The 25860-nt window shown below is 43.1% G+C and overlaps 2 protein-coding genes across 2 annotated transcripts in view; one reads left to right on the top strand and one right to left on the bottom strand.

The window, feature by feature from the left end:
• The first annotated feature begins 134 nt into the window (after positions 1-134).
• LOC114556333 (transcription termination factor 1) lies at positions 135-20775 on the top strand. The gene is made up of 12 exons (XM_028579235.1): positions 135-228; positions 2329-3041; positions 4525-4649; positions 5126-5311; positions 5453-5531; positions 6074-6198; positions 7664-7856; positions 9706-9795; positions 10083-10148; positions 20096-20181; positions 20564-20636; positions 20736-20775. Exons 2-12 carry the CDS (start codon positions 2347-2349, stop codon positions 20773-20775), a joined length of 1758 nt encoding a protein of 585 aa, XP_028435036.1. The 5' UTR covers positions 135-228; positions 2329-2346.
• A 1729-nt stretch (positions 20776-22504) lies between these two features.
• endog (endonuclease G) overlaps positions 22505-25860 on the bottom strand; it is a 7829-nt gene continuing 4473 nt past the window's right edge. The window contains exons 4-6 of the mRNA XM_028577472.1: positions 23460-23569; positions 23177-23258; positions 22505-23003 (exon numbers count right to left, since the gene is read on the bottom strand). Coding sequence (XP_028433273.1) covers positions 22773-23003; positions 23177-23258; positions 23460-23569 — 423 coding nt within the window. The 3' untranslated portion in view covers positions 22505-22772. The remainder of the gene's footprint in view (positions 23004-23176; positions 23259-23459; positions 23570-25860) is intronic.

Genomic DNA, 25860 nt, shown 5'->3' with positions numbered 1-25860 from the left:
CTTAATTAAATCAAAGAACAAGTACATTAAACATCGTGAGTAAAAGTACTTAATTACTACAGTACTACATTTCAGCTCTGCAGAGAAAACGGAAACTCCGTCAGAGTGAGACCTCTTCACCGCATGATCTTTGAGGCGCCCTGCGCATGCGCAGATAGAGAGCAGGAAGTAAACAAGCAGCGTGCCGCCTTCCAGCCCGCGTGCAGCCGCAGAGGATAGTCCGAGACGGTAAGATATTAAAATATAGAAACATTAAAACATGTATTAACGGTAAATCAGCTACGTAATACGCAATGCGCCGCCAGTGGACGTGGTACTAACAGAGGTGGGGTCTACTAATATACCAGTATACCCACTACAGTACTACACGGTACAGTATACCTATACCAGTATACCCACTACAGTATTACACGGTACAGTATACCTATACACCTATACCAGTATACCCACTACAGTACTACAGGGTACAGTATACCTATACCAGTATACCCACTACAGTACTACACGGTACAGTATACCTATACCAGTATACCCACTACAGTACTACAGGGTACAGTATACCTATACCAGTATACCCACTACAGTACTAAAGGGTACAGTATACCTATACCAGTATACCCACTACCATACTAAAGGGTACAGTATACCTATACCAGTATACCCACTACAGTACTAAAGGGTACAGTATACCTATACCAGTATACCCACTACAGTACTAAAGGGTACAGTATACCTATACCAGTATACCCACTACAGTACTAAAGGGTACAGTATACCTATACCAGTATACCCACTACAGTACTAAAGGGTACAGTATACCTATACCAGTATACCCACTACAGTACTAAAGGGTACAGTATACCTATACCAGTATACCCACTACCATACTAAAGGGTACAGTATACCTATACCAGTATACCCACTACAGTACATGGTACAGTCAGTATAGAGCATGGTAATGGTACAGTAGACCCACTACTAATACATTAGACTACACCACTGTACTACTAGTACTTCTCTACTCTGATCTGAGGGCTGTAGATATAAACAGAGAGACTGCTGCTGCTGCTGCCCAGGATGTTGATACGTCAGCTCAGTTAAATGTCATATAGCGGTATAATGTCAACTATATATATATATATATATATATATATAGATATAGATAGATATATATATATATATGTCCTCAGTGATGTAGTGGCATGTGTCACAGAGCTCTCCGCTCAGAGCGCCGTCCAGTAAAAAGCCAGGAAGCTAAAAACACTCTCAAAAGTTAGCTAGGGTTAGCTGCAGCGTTGCTCCGCTACCACCAGCCTCTGTCTCGTCCCGTAGGGAGCTGGTGAGAGACCAGCCTCTGTCTCGTCCCGTGGGGAGCTGGTGAGAGACCAGCCTCTGTCTCGTCCCGTGGGGAGCTGGTGAGAGACCAGCCCCTGTCTCGTCCCGTAGGGAGCTGGTGAGAGACCAGCCTCTGTCTCGTCCCGTGGGGAGCTGGTTAGAGACCAGCCCCTGTCTCGTCCCGTAGGGAGCTGGTGAGAGACCAGCCTCTGTCTCGTCCCGTGGGGAGCTGGTGAGAGACCAGCCTCTGTCTCGTCCCGTGGGGAGCTGGTTAGAGACCAGCCTCTGTCTCGTCCCCTGGGGGAGCTGGTGAGAGACCAGCCTCTGTCTCGTCCCGTGGGGAGCTGGTGAGAGACCAGCCTCTGTCTCGTCCCGTGGGGAGCTGGTGAGAGACCAGCCTCTGTCTCGTCCCGTGGGGAGCTGGTGAGAGACCAGCCTCTGTCTCTTCCCGTGGGGAGCTGGTGAGAGACCAGCCTCTGTCTCGTCCCGTGGGGAGCTGGTGAGAGACCAGCCTCTGTCTCGTCCCGTGGGGAGCTGGTGAGAGACCAGCCTCTGTCTCGTCCCGTGGGGAGCTGGTGAGAGACCAGCCTCTGTCTCGTCCCGTGGGGAGCTGGTGAGAGACCAGCCTCTGTCTCGTCCCGTAGGGAGCTGGTGAGAGACCAGCCTCTGTCTCGTCCCGTAGGGAGCTGGTGAGAGACCAGCCTCTGTCTCGTCCCGTGGGGAGCTGGTGAGAGACCAGCCTCTGTCTCGTCCCGTGGGGAGCTGGTGAGAGACCAGCTGAGAGGGCTGAGTGTGTCGCTGTCAAATCTGTCCCTGGGAAAAGTAACGTGGCGCCGAATTGAAAAAGGAACTACGTTTCCTTACCAAATTTTCAGCAGTAACGCGTTACTTACGTTACGTTACTGTAACATATCGTTATGAAATCATTGTAGATTGTCTCTCTAACCTGTCTGTCTCTCTAACCTTTAACCTAAAGTATTTCTTGTTGTTCAGCAGAAGCAGCCCGTCGTCATGACGATGACAGACTCCAGGGAGATGGAGCACTGTCCCACACCGCTGGACATCCCAACACCAGACACAGAGGAGAGGAAGAGGGAGAAGAGGAAGAGGAGGAGGAGGGAGGAAGAGCAGGTCGTTATGGCGACCAGGGAGACAGAGAAGAAGAAGAAAAAGAAGAAGAAGAAGAAGAAGAAGAGGGAGGAAGAGGAGAGTCTTCCTGTTGATGAAGATGAAAGCAGCCAGAAGAAGAAGAAGAAGAAGAGGGAGGAAGAGGAGAGTCTTCCTGTTGATGAAGATGAAAGCAGCCAGAAGAAGAAGAAGAGGGAGGAAGAGGAGAAGAGTCTTCCTGTTGATGAAGATGAAAGTAGCCAGAAGAAGAAGAAGAAGAAGAAGAAGGAAAAGAAGATGGAGACGCAGGTCGTCATAGAAACCAGTGTTACAGAAAAAAAGGAGAAGAAGAAGAAGAAAGCCAAGACCGGGCTGAGTGTCGCCATGGCAACAACACCCCAGAACCACAGAGAGATAGACGTCCAGAAGAAGAAGAAGAAGAAGACAGCTGGGAGAGTGGAGGAAGTGATGTCACAGGAAGATGAGAGTGTGGGAGAGAAGAAGAAAAGGAAAGAGGAGAGGAGGAGAGAGACAAAGAAGAAGAAGACGGGAGGAAGAGGAGGAAGAGTAGGGAAGAGGAGAGAAGCCGCAGTAGAGCAGTGAGTTTTTTATTATTATTATTATTAGAGGGGGGGTAACCAGGTTCATTCTGTTGCTTCTTTCTTTTGTAGTCCAAATATAATTATCTGTGTTAGAACTACAGATGATTCTCCTAATCCTCCATTCTAAGGCCACAGTTTGATTCTCCATTTTTACATTTATGTGTTTTAAAGCTCAGGTTGCTATGACATTATTAGACTTGTATGTAATATAATACCTGACCTTTGTTCTCTATGAACCACTACATAGTCACATTTAAAACATTTATTAACAACATAATGTAAATATAACTTCTATCTATGAGCTGCCGTCTAGTTTCTCTTCTGTAACGGCAGTCTTCTGCACAACAAAACAAACAGAAACAATAACCCAGCCATGTCAGATTAACAGCCATGTTAGTGTCTTAACTAACTATTTCTGACCAGTATAACATATATTACACAGATTAACAGCCATGGTAGTGTCTTAACAAACTATTTCTGACCAGTATAACATATATTACACAGATTAACAGCCATGTTAGTGTTTTAACTAACTATTTCTGACCAGTATAACATATATTACACAGATTAACAGCCATGTTAGTGTCTTAACTAACTATTTCTGACCAGTATAACATATATTACACAGATTAACAGCCATGTTAGTGTCTTAACTAACTATTTCTGACCAGTATAACATATATTACACAGATTAACAGCCATGTTAGTGTCTTAACAAACTATTTCTGACCAGTATAACATATATTACACAGATTAACAGCCATGTTAGTGTCTTAACTAACTATTTCTGACCAGTATAACATATATTACACAGATTAACAGCCATGTTAGTGTCTTAACTAACTATTTCTGACCAGTATAACATATATTACACAGATTAACAGCCATGTTAGTGTCTTAACTAACTATTTCTGACCAGTATAACATATATTACACAGATTAACAGCCATGTTAGTGTCTTAACTAACTATTTCTGACCAGTATAACATATATTACACAGATTAACAGCCATGTTAGTGTCTTAACTAACTATTTCTGACCAGTATAACATATATTACACAGATTAACAGCCATGTTAGTGTCTTAACTAACTATTTCTGACCAGTATAACACATATTACACAGATTAACAGCCATGTTAGTTACAGGTCATTTAGCTGACGCTTTTATCCAAAGTGATTTATAATTGCTACATATGTTATGTCACAGTATAACATAGACCACACAGATCAACTGCCAAAATCTAAATCGTCACACCCTTACAAATGAGATCAGCATGCAATTTATACTCCAGCCAATCAGCTTCTGTCTCTTTGAGATTGAACCACATTCATGTTCAGTTGCTTTCTTTCTTCAAATACGTTGTCAGCAACAAGTGTTAACCTGTACTTCCTGTGTTTTAACCTGTACTTCCTGTGTGTTAACCTGTACTTCCTGTGTGTTGACCCTGTACTTCCTGTGTGTTACTTCCTGTGTGTCAGTGTGGAAGCGTCCCTATTGGACGAGCTGCAGGAGTTTGTTCCGGACGTGAAGAAGAAATCAGTCGATGAGGTGAAGAAGCTGCTGAGATACGACCTGCAGCGCTTCAGGAACTTCAAACAGCAAGGTACATGAATACTTTAATACTCTAATACTTTAATACTTTAATACTGTAATACTGTAATACAGGTAGGTTAACACATACTTTATTACTGTAATACTTTGAGTTCTGTCTCCCTTTTATACTGGTTTGCCCTTTTATAGATATTCCAATATATTTGAACCTCTGTTTTTTTTAGAACGAATATTCCAACGTCCTTTTTGGCCAGTTATGACAGCCCTATTAGTGTAATAATAATAATAATACTAATGCTTATAAGTGTAATAATAATAATAATACTAATAAGTGTAATATTAATAATATTAATACTAATAAGTGTAATATTAATAATACTAATACTAATACTAATATGTGTAATATTAATAATATTAATACTAATAAGTGTAATATTAATAATACTAATACTAATACTAATATGTGTAATATTAATAATACTAATAAGTGTAATAATACTAATACTAATAAGTGTAATAATCCTGCAGGTGTGTCTCTGCGTTGGGGCCGGTGCTCTCGGGAGGAGAACGAGCAGATCGGGAAGAACGTGGCTGACTTCCTGGCTCTGACAGGCATCAGCTCGGCCAATCAGCTTCTGTTTCCTCAGAGATACAAAGATCAGGAGCGACAAATCAGGAAGCTGAGAGTACAACATCACTTCCTGGAGAGGATCGGTACGTAAACATTAACTCACTAAAATATTCATCAAATATATATATATATATATATATACATAATATTGTCGTCTATCTCACCTGTGTTTCTGTTTAATCTGTCTGTCTCTCTGACCTGTCTGTCTGTCTCTCTCTCTCCAGCTGAGGGGATTCCTCGTACTTGTCATCAGGTTAACATGAGAGTCAAGAAGATGTTTGACGAAAGGAACAACATGGGACAGTCAGTATCTGTCTTTAACCCTAAACCTAAACCATAAACCCTGAACCCTAAACTGTGTCCTCCACACGGAGGGGTAATCCTGTTCAGACCAAAGATTCACGACGAGACCAAACTACGTTAGAGACGTCTCCTGTTTCAACAGCTGATAGAGAAGTCAGCTGGTCCAGTCTCCAGAGGCTGGTTTTATGGTTTTATAGTTTAAGATTTTTATTTATTTATTTAATTAGTTTATTTGTCAGGGACAATGTACAAAATACATTAATCTTATGAAAAGATGTTTTGTACCAGAGTTAGCTAATGCTAATTTCCATCTGCATCCAGCTACAGAGAGTGGTTTCTATGGAGATAATCCACCGTCTCATCTGATTGGTGGAAACTGGCACCTTTCAGAATGCTGCAGACCGGAGACTAAAGTTTACTCTCATCTCGTCCTCAATCTTTGGTCTGAACTGGACTTCGAAGTTCTCCCTGTTAAACTTCCTGTTTGTTCGTGTTCTCCCTGTGGAACTTCCTGTCCGTGTTCTCTCTGCGTCCTCGTTAAGGTTCTCGGAGGAGGAGGTCCATTCTCTGACGAAGTTACAAAATCTCCATGGTAACGACTGGAAGAAGATTGCTGAGAAGATGGACCGCAGCATATTTGCCTTACAGAAACGCTTCGCCCATATCAGTAAACACTGACACCTTCTCTCAGCTCCTTTATTTATCAATGAGTTACAGCACTACACGCCTTTATTTATCAGAGTTACAGCCCTACACACACCTTTATTTATCAGTTACAACCCTACACACACCTTTATTTATCAGAGTTACAGCACTACACACACCTTTATCAATGAGTTACAACCCTACACACACCTTTATTTATCAGAGTTACAGCCCTACACACACCTTTATTTATCAATGAGTTACAGCACTACACACCTTTATTTATCAGAGTTACAGCCCTACACACACCTTTATTTATCAGAGTTACAACCCTACACACACCTTTATTTATCAGAGTTACAACCCTACACACACCTTTATTTATCAGTTACAACCCTACACACACCTTTATTTATCAGAGTTACAGCACTACACACACCTTTATTTATCAATGAGTTACAACCCTACACACACCTTTATTTATCAGTTACAACCCTACACACACCTTTATTTATCAATGAGTTACAACCCTACACACACCTTTATTTATCAGTTACAACCCTACACACACCTTTATTTATCAATGAGTTACAGCACTACACACACCTTTATTTATCAATGAGTTACAGCCCTACACACACCTTTATTTATCAATGAGTTACAACCCTGCACACACCTTTATTTATCAATGAGTTACAGCCCTACACACACCTTTATTTATCAATGAGTTACAACCCTACACACACCTTTATTTATCAATGAGTTACAACCCTGCACACACCTTTATTTATCAATGAGTTACAACCCTGCACACACCTTTATTTATCAATGAGTTACAGCACTACACACACCTTTATTTATCAATGAGTTACAACCCTACACACACCTTTTATTTATCAGTTACAACCCTACACACACCTTTATTTATCAATGAGTTACAGCACTACACACACCTTTATTTATCAATGAGTTACAACCCTACACACACCTTTATTTATCAATGAGTTACAACCCTGCATACACCTTTATTTATCAATGAGTTACAGCACTACACACACCTTTATTTATCAATGAGTTACCATAGATATAGAAGAATATCTACGTGAGTTACAACATCCTTCTCCACATTTCTTTCTTTCTTTTCTTTTTTATCGACATTTTGAATGTTTTTTTGTCTGTCTGTAACACTTTTATTTCGGTTAGGGTTATTTATTGTTAGTTGTAGTTGATGTGAACTGTTTGTGTGTTTACCTGGATATGTATATGCGTGTGTGGCTGGGGTTAGGGTTATATATTGTTAGTTATAGTTGATATGAACTGTTTGTGTGTTTACCTGGATATGTATATGCGTGTGTGGCTGGGGTTAGGGTTATATATTGGATATATTTATATATATATTTATGTGTTTTTCCCTCTCCAGCTGCAGGGCGAGGTGTGTGTTACCTGGATATATATTGAACATATATTCATTGTTTTTGACCCTTCAGCTGGGGGACGGGGGTCCTGGAGTCCAGAAGAAGAGTCCCGGTTGAAGCGGGCTATGAAGGCTTACCTGGAGGATCTGGTCCAGCAGAGTCCTGGTCCTGGTTTGACCAGAGACCAGCTGTGTAACAACCTGCCCTTGAAAAACATCAGCCAGCAGGTCGGGACCCGGTCCTGGACCCAGTGCCGACTCAAATGGTAACACACACACACACACACACACACACACACACACACACACACACACACACACACACACACACACACACACACACTCACTCACTCACTCACTCACTCACTCACTCACTCACTCACCACACTCATACTCTCACACACAAACACACACAAATAACCCAACATAACGTACACAATACAACCCAACCCAACAGACCCGGTCCTGGGGCCAGTGCTGAATCAAATGGTCAGTTCAGCAGATAACAACACTATACTTTTTTTTATCCCTTTTACATGTTTTTTTTTTTTTTCCCCAAATGTTTTATCACCTTTTCAAATGTTTTCATCACTTTTGGTGCTTTTTCCCACGTAAAACACCCAAAAAACTTCAAAAGGTCTTCACTGGTTCAGGTCTCTCTGCTGAAGTGGTTATATAATAATAATAATAATAATGATGTATTTCCACACACACACACTCACACACACACACACACACACACACACACACACACACACACACACACACACACACACACACACACACACACACACACACACACACACACATGAAAGTTATCTGAAATAAATAGCCTAGGATATATTAAAATATTTATATATATATATATCTGAGAAAGCTCCTTCACTTGTTTTCAACAACAATAACAGACTGATTAAAAGTAGAAGAGGACGCCTGGATAGCTCAGTTGGTAAATAAAGAGGTTTGACTCATACCTGCGGCCCTTTCCTATATGTCATCCCCCCCTCTCTCTCTCTCCCCTTTCATGTCTTCAGCTGTCCTATCAAAATAAAAGCCGAAATCTAAAAAAAAAAAAAAAAAAGACATAGAGAGACAGAGGGGGACACAGAGGGAGAGAGGGAGAGACAGAGGGAGAGAGAGGGAGACAGAGGGAGAGAGAGGGAGACAGAGGGAGAGAGGGAGAGACAGAGGGAGAAAGGGAGAGACAGAGGGGGAGAGGGGGAGACAGAGGGAGAGAGAGGGAGACAGAGGGAGAGAGGGAGAGACAGAGGGAGAGAGAGGGAGACAGAGAGAGAGAGGGAGAGACAGAGGGGGAGACAGAGGGAGACGGGGAGACAGAGAGAGAGAGAGGGAGAGAGGGAGAGACAGAGGGGGAGACAGAGGGAGAGTGTGGTGGACTGAAGCGTAGCTATGCTCCTCCCAGAGTGACGGCTGACTCATTATGAACGGGTCCAGCACGGGGCGGGTCAGCGGCGTGACACCACGCTGTATTAGGAGAACATTACTATGAAATGTCTCTCATGTTTATGAACTATGATCCAGCAGCCTCTGTCTCACACGCCATTACTCAACCAACTGAAGTTAGTTGCATTTGTTATTGCCGCCGTGGCGGCCGCAATAACAGAGAGTACCAGCAGAAACACTGGTACCAATACAGGTTTCATCTCATACTTAATAATATACAGCTGTGTTAATAATACAGGTTTCCTCTCATAATTAACAATATACAGCTGTGTTAATAATACAGGTTTCCTCTCATAATTAACAATATACAGCTGTGTTAATAATACAGGTTTCCTCTCATAATTAACAATATACAGCTGTGTTAATAACAATTAAAACTAAATCAAATGGTCAGTTCAGCAGATAACAACACTAGACTTTTGTATCCCTTTTAAATGTTTTTTTTTCCAAATGTTTTCATCACTTTTGGTGCTTTTTCCCACGTAAAACACCCAAAAACATCAAAAGGTCTTCACTGGTTCAGGTGTCTCTGGGGTTCAGGTTCTCTCTGCTGAAGTGGTTAAATAATAATAATAATAATAATAATAAATTATTATTATTATTATTATTATAATATTGATAATAATAATAATTATAATGATGTATTTGCAGGTTCTCTCTGCTGAAGTACAGACTCGGTTCCCCTGTCACCTTTAACAGAGGACCTGGAGGACTCAAGGCTAAAATCCTCCTCATCAACACGTAAGGTCACATGACACACACATGCTTTCAAAATAAAACCCCAACAACACTGGACAGGTTTTATTTTGAAGGAAACAGGATATAACTCACATGCCAAAGTATAGGGATACTTGATTCTTTAATTCAGTCAAAGTGTTTATTTACCTTCAAAACAACTTGGACTGATAATTAATGTCATTAATTAGAGATTAAATCAAGTTTTCCAAGAGTTACAAAAGAGACACAAAGGAATGATTTCCCAGTTTATGTAATAATAATGTAGTAATAATAATAATCTTGTTTTTCAGGCTGTTCAACATGCGTGTGGACGACATGGCCGACATCGACTGGGACAACGTTGCTCAAGCTGTTGGGTAAGGTCAAACCGTGAGGTCAAAGGTCAAACCTTAAGGTCAAAGGTCAAACCATAAGGTCAAACCGTGAGGTCAGAGGTCAAACCGTAAGGTCAAATGTCAAACCGTAAGATCAAATGTAAGGTCAAAGGTCAAACCGTAAGGTCAAAGGTCAAACCATAAGGTCAAACCGTGAGGTCAGAGGTCAAACCGTAAGGTCAAAGGTCAAACCGTAAGGTCAGACCGTAAGGTCAAAGGTCAAACCGTAAGGTCAAACCGTAAGGTCAAAGGTCAAATCGTAAGGTCAAACCGTAAGGTCAAAGGTCAAACCGTAAGGTCAAACCGTAAGGTCAAAGGTCAAACCGTAAGGTCAAACCGTAAGGTCAAAGGTCAAACGTAAGGTCAAACCGTAAGGTCAAAGGTCAAACGTAAGGTCAAACCGTAAGGTCAAAGGTCAAACGTAAGGTCAAACCACTGTAATACTATGTCTGTCGACGGTCTCAGACGTTCGGCTCGGTCGGCTCTGACCGAACTGCCTCTAAACTAAAAGAAGTCCTCGTCATTCAGTCCCTAAGGAGTAAATCTCATCTGCATCAGAAGCTAAGTTTCCATCCACTTGTCACTCTTTATCTGAAGTTCAGTAAAAACAAACTTGTGTGAATAAAGCTGGTGAAAGTGTGTTTCCATCCAACAGCTTTAAAGTGAATAAAAACCTGTTGCGTAATGACGTCACATGCTGTTTTGCGGTCAAATTGGTATATTGAACTGATTTGAGACATTTTAAGGTGTTTCCGTTCATTTTCGCACTGAATCGCACAACATTCAGCATTTGCAAACAAAGTTTTGCTAGACAAAATGGATCTCGCCCTCTACCAACAAATGATTAATATTGCACCAGTTGTAATAGTGCTTATGTGCCAGCTGATAGCGACATATCAAGCTATAATAAGAAAACAACGACGCCTGTGGCGTGGGAACGACAGCGCTCCAAACAGTTCTGGGAGATCGTGGTTCAGAGACACATCACGGAAACCCGTTGGTTGAAGCATTTTCGGATGACCAAGACAACATTTGACCTGTTGTGTGATTTTATTGGCCCGTCCCTTTCCCCATGTGTCGTAAGCTATCGCCCTCCGGTTCCAACCGAGAAGCGTTGTGCCATTGTGCTCTACAAACTGGCTCCATGTGCAGAGTACAGAATGGTAGGAGAAACATTTGGAGTCAGCACAACCACCGTGCACCGGTGTGTTTACCGTGCCGTGTGCAACGCCATACGAACGAGGATGATGCAAAGGTACCTGGAGTGGATGAGGCGCAGGATATCTCGCTGCGTAACTCCAGAGCGCACCTTCCGCCACAGGTGTATGGCCCAATAGACGGGACTCCCGTCCCGATTAGACCCCCTGCTGAAGGCTGCAGGGATTTTGGAAAGGGCTGGCCACCAATCAGACGACAGGCTGTGGTAGACCATCGTTAAATTCTAAATGTCTCTCCTCGTTCGTCCACTTCCATCTGTCTTTGTTGACGCCCGCCATGTGTGCAGACAGAGAGGAAATACTGGGTGGAAATGAACTACAACTTCTTCTTCTTCGTTTTGTGGCGGATTGCAAACATAAAATGACCTAAAACTTCATTGCAATTCATTATTTATTCGGCCAATAACGTTTCCATCAGCTTTTATCGCTTAAGCCGTATATCGACCGAGATAAAATCATATGAGACCGAACGTATTTCCTTTGAGTCCTTACACAGAGACTCTCACTCAGTTATAGAGACTCTCACTCAGTCATAGAGACTCTCACACAGTCATAGAGACTCTCACACAGTCATAGAGACTCTCACTCAGTCATAGAGACTCCCACACAGTCATAGAGACTCTCACACAGTCATAGAGACTCACACAGTCATAGAGACTCACACAGTCATAGAGACTCTCACACAGTCATAGAGACTCTCACTCAGTCATAGAGACTCTCACACAGTCATAGAGACTCTCACACAGTCATAGAGACTCTCACACAGTCATAGAGACTCACACAGTCATAGAGACTCACACAGTCATAGAGACTCACACAGTCATAGAGACTCTCACACAGTCATAGAGACTCTCACACAGTCATAGAGACTCTCACACAGTCATAGACTCTCACACAGTCATAGAGACTCACTCAGTCATAGAGACTCACACATTCGTAGAGACTCTCACACAGTCATAGAGACTCTCACACAGTCATAGAGACTCTCACACAGTCATAGACTCTCACACAGTCATAGAGACTCACTCAGTCATAGAGACTCACACATTCGTAGAGACTCTCACACAGTCATAGAGACTCTCACACAGTCATAGAGACTCACTCAGTCATAGAGACTCTGACACAGTCATAGACTCTCACACAGTCATAGAGACTCTCTCACAGTCATAGAGACTCACTCAGTCATAGAGACTCACACATTCGTAGAGACTCTCACACAGTCATAGAGACTCTCACACAGTCATAGAGACTCACACAGTCATAGAGACTCTCACACAGTCATAGAGACTCACACAGTCATAGAGACTCACACAGTCATGAGACACACAGTCATAGAGACTCTCACACAGACTCACACAGTCAGACTCTCACTCAGTCATAGAGACTCTCACTCAGTCACAGAGACTCTCACACAGTCATAGAGACTCACACAGTCGTAGAGACTCTCACACAGTCATAGAGACTCACTCAGTCATAGAGACTCACACAGTCGTAGAGACTCTCACTCAGTCACAGAGACTCTCACACAGTCATAGAGACTCTCACACAGTCATAGAGACTCTCACACAGTCATAGAGACTCACACAGTCATAGAGACTCTCACACAGTCATAGAGACTCTCACACAGTCATAGAGACTCTCACACAGTCATAGAGACTCTCACACAGTCACAGAGACTCTCACACAGTCATAGAGACTCTCACACAGTCATAGAGACTCTCACACAGTCATAGAGACTCACACAGTCATAGAGACTCACACAGTCATAGAGACTCTCACACAGTCATAGAGACTCTCACACAGTCATAGAGACTCTCAGTCATAGACTCTCACAGTCATAGAGACTCACACAGTCATAGAGACTCACACAGTCATAGAGACTCTCACAGTCATAGAGACTCACACAGTCATAGACTCACTCAGTCATCATAGAGACTCTCACACAGTCATAGAGACTCTCACACAGTCATAGAGACTCACACACAGTCATAGAGACTCTCACACAGTCATAGAGACTCACACAGTCATAGAGACTCACACAGTCATAGAGACTCTCACAGTCAGTCAGAGACTCTCTCAGTCACAGTCATCATAGAGACTCTCACACAGTCATAGAGACTCTCACACAGTCATAGAGACTCACACAGTCATAGAGACTCACTCAGTCATAGAGACTCTCACACAGTCACAGAGACTCACACAGTCATAGAGACTCTCACACAGTCATAGAGACTCTCACACAGTCATAGAGACTCACACAGTCATAGAGACTCTCACACAGTCATAGAGACTCTCACACAGTCATAGAGACTCTCACTCAGTCATAGAGACTCTCACACAGTCATAGAGACTCACACAGTCATAGAGACTCACACAGTCATAGAGACTCACACAGTCATAGAGACTCTCACACAGTCATAGAGACTCTCACACAGTCATAGAGACTCTCACAGTCATATACTCTCACACAGTCATAGAGACTCACACAGTCATAGAGACTCACACAGTCATAGAGACTCTCACACAGTCATAGAGACTCACACAGTCATAGAGACTCTCACAGTCATAGAGACTCTCACACAGTCATAGAGACTCTCACACAGTCATAGAGACTCACACAGTCATAGAGACTCACACAGTCACAGAGACTCTCACACAGTCATAGAGACTCACACAGTCATAGAGACTCACACAGTCATAGAGACTCTCACACAGCCATAGAGACTCTCACACAGTCATAGAGACTCACACAGTCATAGAGGCTCACACAGTCACAGAGACTCTCACACAGTCATAGAGACTCTCACTCAGTCACAGAGACTCTCACTCAGTCACAGAGACTCTCACACAGTCATAGAGACTCTCACACAGTCATAGAGACTCTCACTCAGTCATAGAGACGCACACACAGTCATAGAGACTCACACAGTCACAGAGACTCTCACACAGTTGTATAGACTCTCACTCAGTCACAGAGACTCTCACACAGTCATAGAGACTCTCACACAGTCATAGAGACTCACACAGTCACAGAGACTCTCACACAGTTGTAGAGACTCTCACACAGTCATAGAGACTCTCACACAGTCATAGAGACTCACACAGTCACAGAGACTCTCACACAGTCATAGAGACTCTCACACAGTCACAGAGACTCTCACACAGTCATAGAGACTCTCACACAGTCACAGAGACTCACACAGTCATAGAGACTCTCACACAGTCATAGAGACTCTCACACAGTCATAGAGACTCACACAGTCATAGAGACTCTCACACAGTCATAGAGACTCTCACACAGTCATAGAGACTCTCACACAGTCATAGAGACTCACACACAGTCATAGAGACTCACACAGTCATAGAGACTCTCACAGTCATAGAGACTCACACAGTCATAGAGACTCTCACACAGTCACAGAGACTCTCACACTCACAGAGACTCTCACACAGTCATAGAGACTCTCACACAGTCATAGAGACTCTCACACAGTCATAGAGACTCTCACACAGTCATAGAGACTCTCACTCAGTCATAGAGACTCTCACACAGTCACAGAGACTCTCACACAGTCATAGAGACTCACTCAGTCATAGAGACTCACACAGTCACAGAGACTCTCACACAGTCATAGAGACTCTCACTCAGTCACAGAGACTCACACAGTCATAGAGACTCTCACACACTCACAGAGACTCTCACACAGTCATAGAGACTCTCACACAGTCATAGAGACTCTCACTCAGTCATAGAGACTCTCACACAGTCACAGAGACTCTCACACAGTCATAGAGACTCACTCAGTCACAGAGACTCTCACACAGTCACAGAGACTCTCACACAGTCATAGAGACTCTCACACAGTCACAGACTCTCACACAGTCATAGAGACTCACACAGTCACAGATACTCTCACACAGTTGTAGAGACTCTCACACAGTCATAGAGACTCTCACACAGTCATAGAGACTCTCACACAGTCATAGAGACTCACACAGTCACAGAGACTCTCACACAGTCATAGAGACTCTCACACAGTCACAGAGACTCTCACACAGTCATAGAGACTCTCACACAGTCACAGAGACTCTCACACAGTCATAGAGACTCTCACACAGTCACAGAGACTCACACAGTCATAGAGACTCTCACACAGTCATAGAGACTCTCACACAGTCATAGAGACTCACACAGTCATAGAGACTCTCACACAGTCATAGAGACTCTCACACAGTCATAGAGACTCTCACACAGTCATAGAGACTCACACACAGTCATAGAGACTCTCACACAGTCATAGAGACTCTCACAGTCATAGAGACTCTCACACAGTCATAGAGACTCTCACACAGTCATAGAGACTCTCACTCAGTCATAGAGACTCTCACACAGTCACAGAGACTCTCACACAGTCATAGAGACTCTCACAGTCATAGAGACTCACACAGTCATAGAGACTCTCACACAGTCACAGAGACTCTCACACTCACAGAGACTCTCACACAGTCATAGAGACTCTCACACAGTCATAGAGACTCTCACTCAGTCATAGAGACTCTCACACTCACAGAGACTCTCACACTCACAGAGACTCTCACACAGTCATAGAGACTCTCACACAGTCATAGAGACTCTCACACAGTCATAGAGACTCTCACACAGTCATAGAGACTCACTCAGTCATAGAGACTCTCACATAGTCACAGAGACTCTCACACAGTCATAGAGACTCACTCAGTCATAGAGACTCACACAGTCACAGAGACTCTCACACAGTCATAGAGACTCTCACTCAGTCACAGAGACTCACACAGTCATAGAGACTCTCACACAGTCATAGAGACTCTCACAGTCATAGAGACTCTCACACTCACAGAGACTCTCACACAGTCATAGAGACTCTCACTCAGTCATAGAGACTCTCACACAGTCACAGAGACTCTCACACAGTCATAGAGACTCACTCAGTCACAGAGACTCTCACACAGTCACAGAGACTCTCACACAGTCATAGAGACTCTCACACAGTCACAGACTCTCACACAGTCATAGAGACTCTCACTCAGTCATAGAGACTCTCACACAGTCACAGAGACTCACACAGTCATAGAGACTCTCACACAGTCATAGAGACTCTCACTCAGTCATAGAGACTCTCACACAGTCATAGAGACTCACTCAGTCATAGAGACTCACACAGTCACAGAGACTCTCACACAGTCATAGAGACTCTCACTCAGTCACAGAGACTCTCACACAGTCATAGAGACTCTCACACAGTCAGAGACTCACACAGTCATAGAGACTCTCACACAGTCATAGAGACTCTCACACAGTCATAGAGACTCTCACACAGTCGTAGAGACTCACTCAGTCATAGAGACTCACACAGTCATAGAGACTCTCACACAGTCATAGAGACTCACTCAGTCACAGAGACTCTCACACAGTCATAGAGACTCTCACACAGTCATAGAGACTCACTCAGTCACAGAGACTCTCACACAGTCATAGAGACTCACACAGTCATAGAGACTCTCACACAGTCATAGAGACTCACTCAGTCACAGAGACTCTCACACAGTCATAGAGACTCTCACACAGTCATAGAGACTCTCACACAGTCATAGAGACTCTCACTCAGTCATAGAGACTCACTCAGTCACTTGCCTCGAAGCTTCGTTAAATCAGTGAGCTAAGAGAAAAGACAGGCTGGGAGGGGCTAAGAGAAGAGACAGTGAGGGAGGGGCTAAGAGACAGTGAGGGAGGGGCTAAGAGAAGAGACAGTGAGGGAGGGGCTAAGAGAAGAGACAGTGAGGGAGGGGCTAAGAGAAGAGAGGCTGGGAGGGGCTAAGAGAAGAGACAGTGAGGGAGGGGCTAAGAGAAGAGACAGTGAGGGAGGGGCTAAGAGAAGAGACAGTGAGGGAGGGGCTAAGAGAAGAGACAGCGAGAGAGGGGCTAACAGAAGAGACAGGCTGGGAGGGGCTAAGAGAAGAGACAGTGAGGGAGGGGCTAAGAGAAGAGACAGTGAGGGAGGGGCTAACAGAAGAGACAGTGAGGGAGGGGCTAAGAGAAGAGACAGTGAGGGAGGGGCTAAGAGAAGAGACAGTGAGGGAGGGGCTAAAAGAGGAGACAGTGAGGGAGGGGCTAAGAGAAGAGACAGGCTGGGAGGGGCTAAGAGAAGAGACAGTGAGGGAGGGGCTAAGAGAAGAGACAGTGAGGGAGGGGCTAAGAGAAGAGACAGGCTGGGAGGGGCGAAGAAGAGACAGTGAGGGAGGGGCTAAGAGAAGAGACAGGCTGGGAGGGGCTAAGAGAAGAGACAGTGAGGGAGGGGCTAAGAGAAGAGACAGGCTGGGAGGGGCTAAGAGAAGAGACAGTGAGGGAGGGGCTAAGAGAAGAGACAGTGAGGGAGGGGCTAAGAGAAGAGACAGTGAGGGAGGGGCTAAGAGAAGAGACAGGCTGGGAGGGGCTAAGAGAAGAGACAGTGAGGGAGGGGCTAAGAGAAGAGACAGGCTGGAGAAAACGACAGAAAGTGTCCAAAGTTTGGAATCAGTTCAAACGTAATAAAAACTAAAACTCTGTACTGTGTGTCTACTGCAAAATCAAGCTAGCTTAGCACGATAATAGCACGACGTCAGAGCTTTAGCATCTCAACAGAAAACATGGAGTCTAACTTAATCCTCCATTCCACGAAGAGGACCGACTAAAGTACATCAGTCGTATGGACGATGGAACTACACCAAACACAAAGACAAGAAAATAGGTAGTGGAGACCACGATCTGATCTAAAGAGCTGAGGCGTTGACTATCCCTTCGGAAAAACAGCTGATTGTTGCACATCTCTCTCTCTCTCTCTCTCTCTCTCTCTCTCTCCACAGAGAAACACCTGATCAACGATCTAATAGCATAAGTGTAACAGAGCTGTGTGACATAATCAAATATATAAATGAAAATAGGTTGAGTATAACTAATATTTACATATAGGCCTACTGTATATACAGATCAGTCTCAGGTTGAAACTTGTAGTTCTGAAAATTAAGTTGCACAACTTAATGTAATGTTTGTGTGTGTTTAATGTATGCCTTAGTTTGAGGTTGATATCATTTGAAAAAAAAAAATCTTTAAAAACAATGTAATATGGCACTTAAATGCACTTAATATGTTTAGTTTTTTGAGAGATGATATTGTAAGCAATGTAGGCAATACAAATGTTGTTTTTTTCCGAAAATGTTGCTTTTTTCCCTAGTTTGGGTTGTTTAAAAACGCAAAAAAAAAATTATTCGATTAATCGATTGATAAAGTGCTAATCGATTACAAAAAGAATCGATAGCTGCAGCCCTAGTAGTATGTGTTGGTGTAGAGTAGTATGTGTTGGTACTGTAGTACGTAGAGTAGTATGTGTTGGCAGGGGCGGAGCTAGACTCATCTATCTTCATCATGGGGCCCTCTGCTACCAAGTTATTTTAAAATTAAAACCTTTATAAAAAAAAGGTAAAATATCTGATGAATGTTATAATGTGTCACATGTTGAACCAGTAATCCTATAAGTTCTGACAAGTTTGTATTGATGAACAAAGAAAGCAGTTTACCAGTCAAGTAAAAATGTTTCAGCACCACGGACAGTGACAGCAGGTGGACAGCGATGGTGCTGAACAGGCCAAGTGCTCTCAATCAGTGCCACACTATATAACCAACATGGCATCATGGCTTTGCGTAAATATACACGCCACTTTCATAAAGCCAAATGGCGTGTTATTGTACGCATTTTCAGCTATCCACGTGTGTGTGGATGGACGTGTATGCCTACGCTGTATACAGCTGATGTAAACATACCCACCACGTGGCCTCGCGAGAACAACGTCACACGCCTGTTAAAAAAAAAAAAATAAAAAATAAGGGTTGGGTTTAGGAAAAGAACTCATGGAAAGGCTTTAGTAACAAAACAGTGACAAAAACACAGAAAATAACGACAAAAACACGCTTAGGGACACAATAAATGGTTGGGTTTAGGAAAGAAACATTGGGACGCGAACCCGGCTCTCCCGGATGAAAGTCCTGTGTTTTACCCTCCACCACCCCAACCTACCTCGTTACTCAATCCCCCGTTCCTTTATACTACTCGCTACAGCGGAAATTAACTCGCAATGTAGGTCAATGGTGGCCGATTTGCGTTGATATACACGCAAAAATGCGATTATGCGTCTTGATAACACGCAAAAACGGACTACAAATTGGCGTGACATAAATACGCCAATTCATGAGATCAGTCTGATATAACTGACATGGCAACATTATATATTATTTGATAAGAAGATATGGATTATCACAACGTGAGATCATATGCAGTAATTAGCTTCTTTCAGCTAATAACCTGCTGTGTGTCAAGTGACGCAAGATCGGCAGCGTTTGAGGGGTCTCTAATTGGCATGGGGCCCCGCACCCACGCTATCTCCACTACTGTGTGTTGGTGTAGAGTAGTATGTGTTGGTACTGTAATACGTAGAGTAGTATGTGTTGGTACTGTAGTACGTAGAGTAGTATTTGAAGGGTACCCAGCCCTAGTAACATTCATGTATTGTTACTTTCACAGAAAGACATTGTTATTATTCAGTGTGTTACAGTATAAAGTGTCTCTGTAGTAGTAGTACTAATGTGTTACTGTGTGTGTGTCTGTGTGTGTGTGTGTGTGTGTGTGTGTGTGTGTGTTTCAGTGACGTGACTCCGATTTGCGTTCAGAAGACTTTCCACAGACTCAAAGTATCCAGAGTTCCCAACTGGACCAGTTTATCCTACGGAGGTTAGTACTGCAGTACTTTATCAGGTAGTACTTTATCAGGTAGTACTACTTTACTTCATCAGGTTTTTTAAACTGTATAGTTTGAATCATTAATAAGAAGATATATTGTGATCTAATCAGACATGAATACTGAAGATAATATAATAACTAGAGATGTAACCTTACCTCAACTCATGAAAACAAGTTAATAAAACAGCATCTCTGCATCATAGCTTCATCTCAACCGGTTGTAATCTTTCACATTTATATCCATTTTAATCCGTTACATCCCTAATATCAACTTTATCAACACTTTTCTTATTGTTTATCATTTGGTCTCTCTCTCTAACCTACCTGTCTGTCTGTCTCTCTCTCTAACCTGTCTGTCTGTCTGTTGTTCCAGAGATCATTGACTTCCTGCATCAGAGAGTGGCTCCGCTCCTAAAGGAGAGACTGAAGAGAGAGGAGGAGGAGGAGGGGGGGAAGGGGGAGGAGGGGGGGAGTAGGGAGGAGAGAGAGGAGGCGCAGGAGGAGAAGCGCTACCACCTGTCTCACATCTTCCCCTCGGAGAACAGCGAGGACGCAGACGACTTCCGGGAGCTGGACAACAGTTAGCTGACAGCCAATCAGGACGCAGCAGACCCCTCCCTTTCTTTAGTGTGATTGGCTGTCAGCGCTTGGACTGAACACAGACACCTGTGACATTGCTGATCCGGACAGGAAGTGGATTACTACTTTACTTTGAAGGCCTGATGAGTTTTGTACCTGTGTGATGAAATGTTTTGTAAATTTTGATAAAAGATGAAAGAAAGCCGTCCTGCAGTGATCCATATGACTGATCAGAAGGTGATTAAAGATGATTTAAAGGGACAGTACGCCCTACTGTTAAAGATGATTTAAAGGGACAGTACGCCCTACTGTTAAAGATGATTTAAAGGGACAGTACGCCCTACTGTTAAAGATGATTTAAAGGGACAGTACGCCCTACTGTTAAAGATGATTTAAAGGGACAGTACGCCCTACTGTTAAAGATGATTTAAAGGGACAGCACGCCCTACTGTTAAAGATGATGTAAAGGGACAGCACGCCCTGCTGTTAAAGATGATTTAAAGGGACAGTACGCCCTACTGTTAAAGATGATTTAAAGGGACAGTACGCCCTACTGTTAAAGATGATTTAAAGGGGCAGTACGCCCTGCTGTTAAAGATGATTTAAAGGGACAGTACGCCCTACTGTTAAAGATGATTTAAAGGGACAGCACGCCCTACTGTTAAAGATGATGTAAAGGGACAGCACGCCCTGCTGTTAAAGATGATTTAAAGGGACAGTACGCCCTACTGTTAAAGATGATTTAAAGGGACAGCACGCCCTGCTGTTAAAGATGATTTAAAGGGGCAGTACGCCCTACTGTTAAAGATGATTTAAAGGGACAGCACGCCCTGCTGTTAAAGATGATTTAAAGGGGCAGTACGCCCTGCTGTTAAAGATGATTTAAAGGGGCAGTACGCCCTGCTGTTAAAGATGATTTAAAGGGACAGTACGCCCTACTGTTAAAGATGATTTAAAGGGGCAGTACGCCCTACTGTTATAGATGATTTAAAGGGACAGTACGCCCTACTGTTAAAGATGATTTAAAGGGGCAGTACGCCCTACTGTTAAAGATGATTTAAAGGGGCAGTACGCCCTGCTGTTAAAGATGATTTAAAGGGACAGTACGCCCTACTGTTAAAGATGATTTAAAGGGGCAGTACGCCCTGCTGTTAAAGATGATTTAAAGGGGCAGTACGCCCTACTGTTATAGATGATTTAAAGGGGCAGTACGCCCTGCTGTTATAGATGATTTAAAGGGACAGTACGCTCTGCTGTTAAAGATGATTTAAAGGGACAGTATGCCCTACTGTTAAAGATGATTTAAAGGGGCAGTACGCCCTGCTGTTATAGATGATTTAAAGGGACAGTATGCCCTGCTGTGTTAGATTAGCATCATGTACAGGGCTGCACAATTAATCACAATTTTATCAAAATGGCAATATTTGTTTAAGTCAAAATCTGTGTGAACCGTTCTAAAATATTGTGGAGGTGCAGAGACGTCCTCTCCTACAGACTACAGAAGACATCTAAGTTGGTACAGATCCTCACAGAAATCACACTTCAATCATATGTTAAAATATAGTTTTCAGTGACCGAGAATGATACAAAAATTATCATTGTCTCCAATATCGTGAATCATATCGCAATCCCAATATCAGTCAAAATAACCCGAATTAGATATTTTCCTCATGTCGTGCAGCCCTAGTACATTTAGGGATAATTTCGGGGTGATGTAAGGAGGCAGGACATGTGGTCATAAAACACCGGATCGATCCAGTCTAGTTTATTTCTACATCATCTGAAATCAGAATTCATCTTTGAAATATTAAATATCTACAAACATTCAGAGTTTCCTGAGAAGATTATTAACTAACTGAAACAATATCAACAGCTGTGTAGATGTGCAGGGCATTGTGGGTAGAGCAGTTTATCCAGCGGTGATGGCCTGCTGCAGGGCATTGTGGGTAGAGCAGTTTATTCAGCAGTGAGGGTCTGCTGCAGTGCATTGTGGGTAGAGCAGTTTATCCAGCGGTGATGGCCGGCTGCAGTGCATTGTGGGTAGCGGTGACGGCCTGCAGGCTGCTGGTCCTCTTCATGATGTTGGGGACAAACTGGAGTCCCGAGGCCCTCTCGATGGTTTCTATGGGAACCAGGAAACGCTCCAGAGGAATCTTCTCATCGATTGGCTCGTTTGGTAAAACGTAGGAGCGAAGCTCCACCCCCCGGCCGCCCCCCTGCTCCAGGATCAGCACCTGACAACACAGTGACATCATCACCACAGTGACATCACCACCCGAGGTATATAAACAGAGATGTGGGAGTGGCCTGAGTTAAGATCATCACCACAGTGACATCATCACCCCAGGTAAATAAACAGAGCTGTGGGCGTGGCCTGAACACACCTGAGTTAAGATCCCAGACTCACCTTGAAGAAGTGCGTCGGCACGGCGACGTGGTTTCTTCCCAAGACTTGATATCGGACGTAGAGTTTCCCATCAGCCTCTTGCCTGAGAGAGAGAGAGAGACAGGCAGAGAGAGAGAGAGAGAGACAGACAGACAGACAGATAAATAGACAGAGAAAGAGAAACAGACAGGCAGTTGTTTTTTTGGCACCATAACTTGGGGAATAATGGCCAGTGTGTGTGCGTCCCACAGAGAGGATGGGGAGTTACCAGTGGTTTCCCGTGGTTAACAGTGGGGGGGGTTACCTGGGCAGATAGAGCGGCCCGGTGCACACGAAGACGTTGAGGTATCGTTTGGTCAGAGAGCGACACAGCTGCTCCAGGTTGTTCCAGGCCTTCTGGTTCAGGTGGGGGTTCTGCAACAGGACAGGGATGTAGACCGAGATCAGGTTCATCCGCAGTTTAACCCATACTTTTTCATGACTTTCTGGCAAGTTTCCATGACTATGTGTTCCTGAAAATGTCAGTCGACATTATACAATAAGAATACAAATCTGTGTTAAAGTTGACCCTCAGAGGTTTAACTATAAAATGAAGGATAATGTATGTGGTTCATTTTGGATTCTTAATATCTCTCCCTGAATACAACGCTGAGGTTAAGACCATGTGAAAATACATTTATTAATCACATATTATGCTGTTTTCATAATAAAAAATGTCATGACTTTTCCAAAGCTTTCTGGGTCTTTTTTGTTTCCAAAACCTTTCCAGGCCTTACACATACACACACATACATACATATATATATACACCCCCCCCCACACACACACACACACCTCCATAATATAACTGGAAAAAATACAATGACTTCATGCATCGGCCTACAAGGGCAAAATGGTTGAATCTGGTGAAATACTGTAAAAATTTTAAATATGACCATGAAATGCTGACATTACAGAATGCATGGTTTTATACTGTAAAGGCAGTGAGATCAAAACATGTGGTTATAATGGAAGTCAATGGGGCCATTTTTGCCTCGAAGGTGTCCAAAGGGAGTATCTGGAACTACATAAAAAATACTGATGCAATCAAATTAACTTTGTTGCTTATTGTTGACATATCCAAAACTCTAATCACCACCAAAGCCCCACCTACATATTATTCATTATATGGAAAAAACATAATTTTTTGTGTTTTTTTTATAAATGACATACTTCAAATACATAAACTGGCATTTAAAGGGTTAAAATCCTGAAAATGATTGAATTTTTGTTGGTTTTGATTAAGTTAGAAGTTGTTTAAGTGATTTATGAAAAAAAAAATATTGATATATGATGATTTAATAATAATAATTTTTGTGTGGGTGGACATTTTTGCCTCGAAGGTGTCCAGAGGGTACAAAATGGTAACCTGACTCCGCCAGATGGATCGCTTCGCATTTGCTCGGCATATCCATCTGGGAACTTACCGTTGGAGAACCTTTGGGAAGGGGTGAAAATACTGGTTATCTGATTGGATGAACCATCTGTCTATCACCTATGTTGGTGATAGACGGGCCAAATCAACCAATCAGATCCACGAAGCGTATGAAAATACAACCACAAGCCCGCCCCTGCTGCTGCAGGCAGAGCATAGCTCGTTAGCTCAGCATGCAAGCAACATGTCGGTTAAGGAGATTTGCCGTTTGTGTAACGAGAATTTAGGAATAAAAGACACCATTTCAGGTTCCCGGACCGCTGTCTGAAAATACTGGTTAGCTGATTGGACAAACCATCTGTCTATCACCACCTAACCCACCTCAAAACCAACGCTGATTGGCCCGGTCGTTTGGCTAACGGCTCCAAATTTTCTCTATCTCAAGATGCCAGACTGATCTGGGAGGAGAAAACTGGAGCTCGCCAGATCAGGACGGTCTCAAGAGGCTACCAAAATGAATCATTTAAGTATAAAAGACATGTAAGAGTAAAAAACTGGATTAAAAAAATTTGACTGAAAAGAAAGGTTCCTACAAAAGTTCATGCCATAAGCAGTAACACAGCAAAAATGATCACAAAATGAAAAAAAAAACAACTTGAGAAAAATGTACAAAAATGGCCGAGGAGGGCATGAGGGTTAAGATCAAAAGATGAGTATGAGACAAGAGTTCAGAATGTTTCCTGGTATTTACATTTAGATGTGTTAAATAACTCAGGACATATCACCGTTTGTTTGAACCCACCCATTTTTCAAGTGAGCAAAAGGATTGGAACATGGACCAGAGCCACTGGACAAACTTCGGGCAATGTCCTGAAAGAGAAAGAAACTACCGGTGTACACAGACATCCAACAGGTCGGCCAAGGAAATCAACAATAGTTGATGACAGAAATATAGTGAGAGCTGTGAAGAAAATCCCAAAAACATCAGTAAGTGACATCACCAAGGACCTCCACCATGCAGGGGTGAAGGTATCCCAATCCACTGTTGGAAGAAGACTCCAAGAGCAGAAATATAGAGGCCATACCACAAGATGCCAAACCACTCATCAGCAGTAAGAATCGGAAGGCCAGATTGGAATTTACAAAGAAGTTCAGAGATGAGCCACAAAAGGTCTGGAACACAATCGTATGGACTGATGAGACCAAGATGAATCTCTATGATCCGAAGCATACAAGCTCATCTGTGAAGCATGGTGGAGGTAATGCCATGGCTTGGGCGTGCATGGCTGCT

This window comes from Perca flavescens, chromosome 5 (assembly GCF_004354835.1).
Source record: "Perca flavescens isolate YP-PL-M2 chromosome 5, PFLA_1.0, whole genome shotgun sequence".
NCBI classification, from domain to species: domain Eukaryota; kingdom Metazoa; phylum Chordata; class Actinopteri; order Perciformes; family Percidae; genus Perca; species Perca flavescens.
This window is presented reverse-complemented; position numbering and strand designations above follow the sequence as displayed.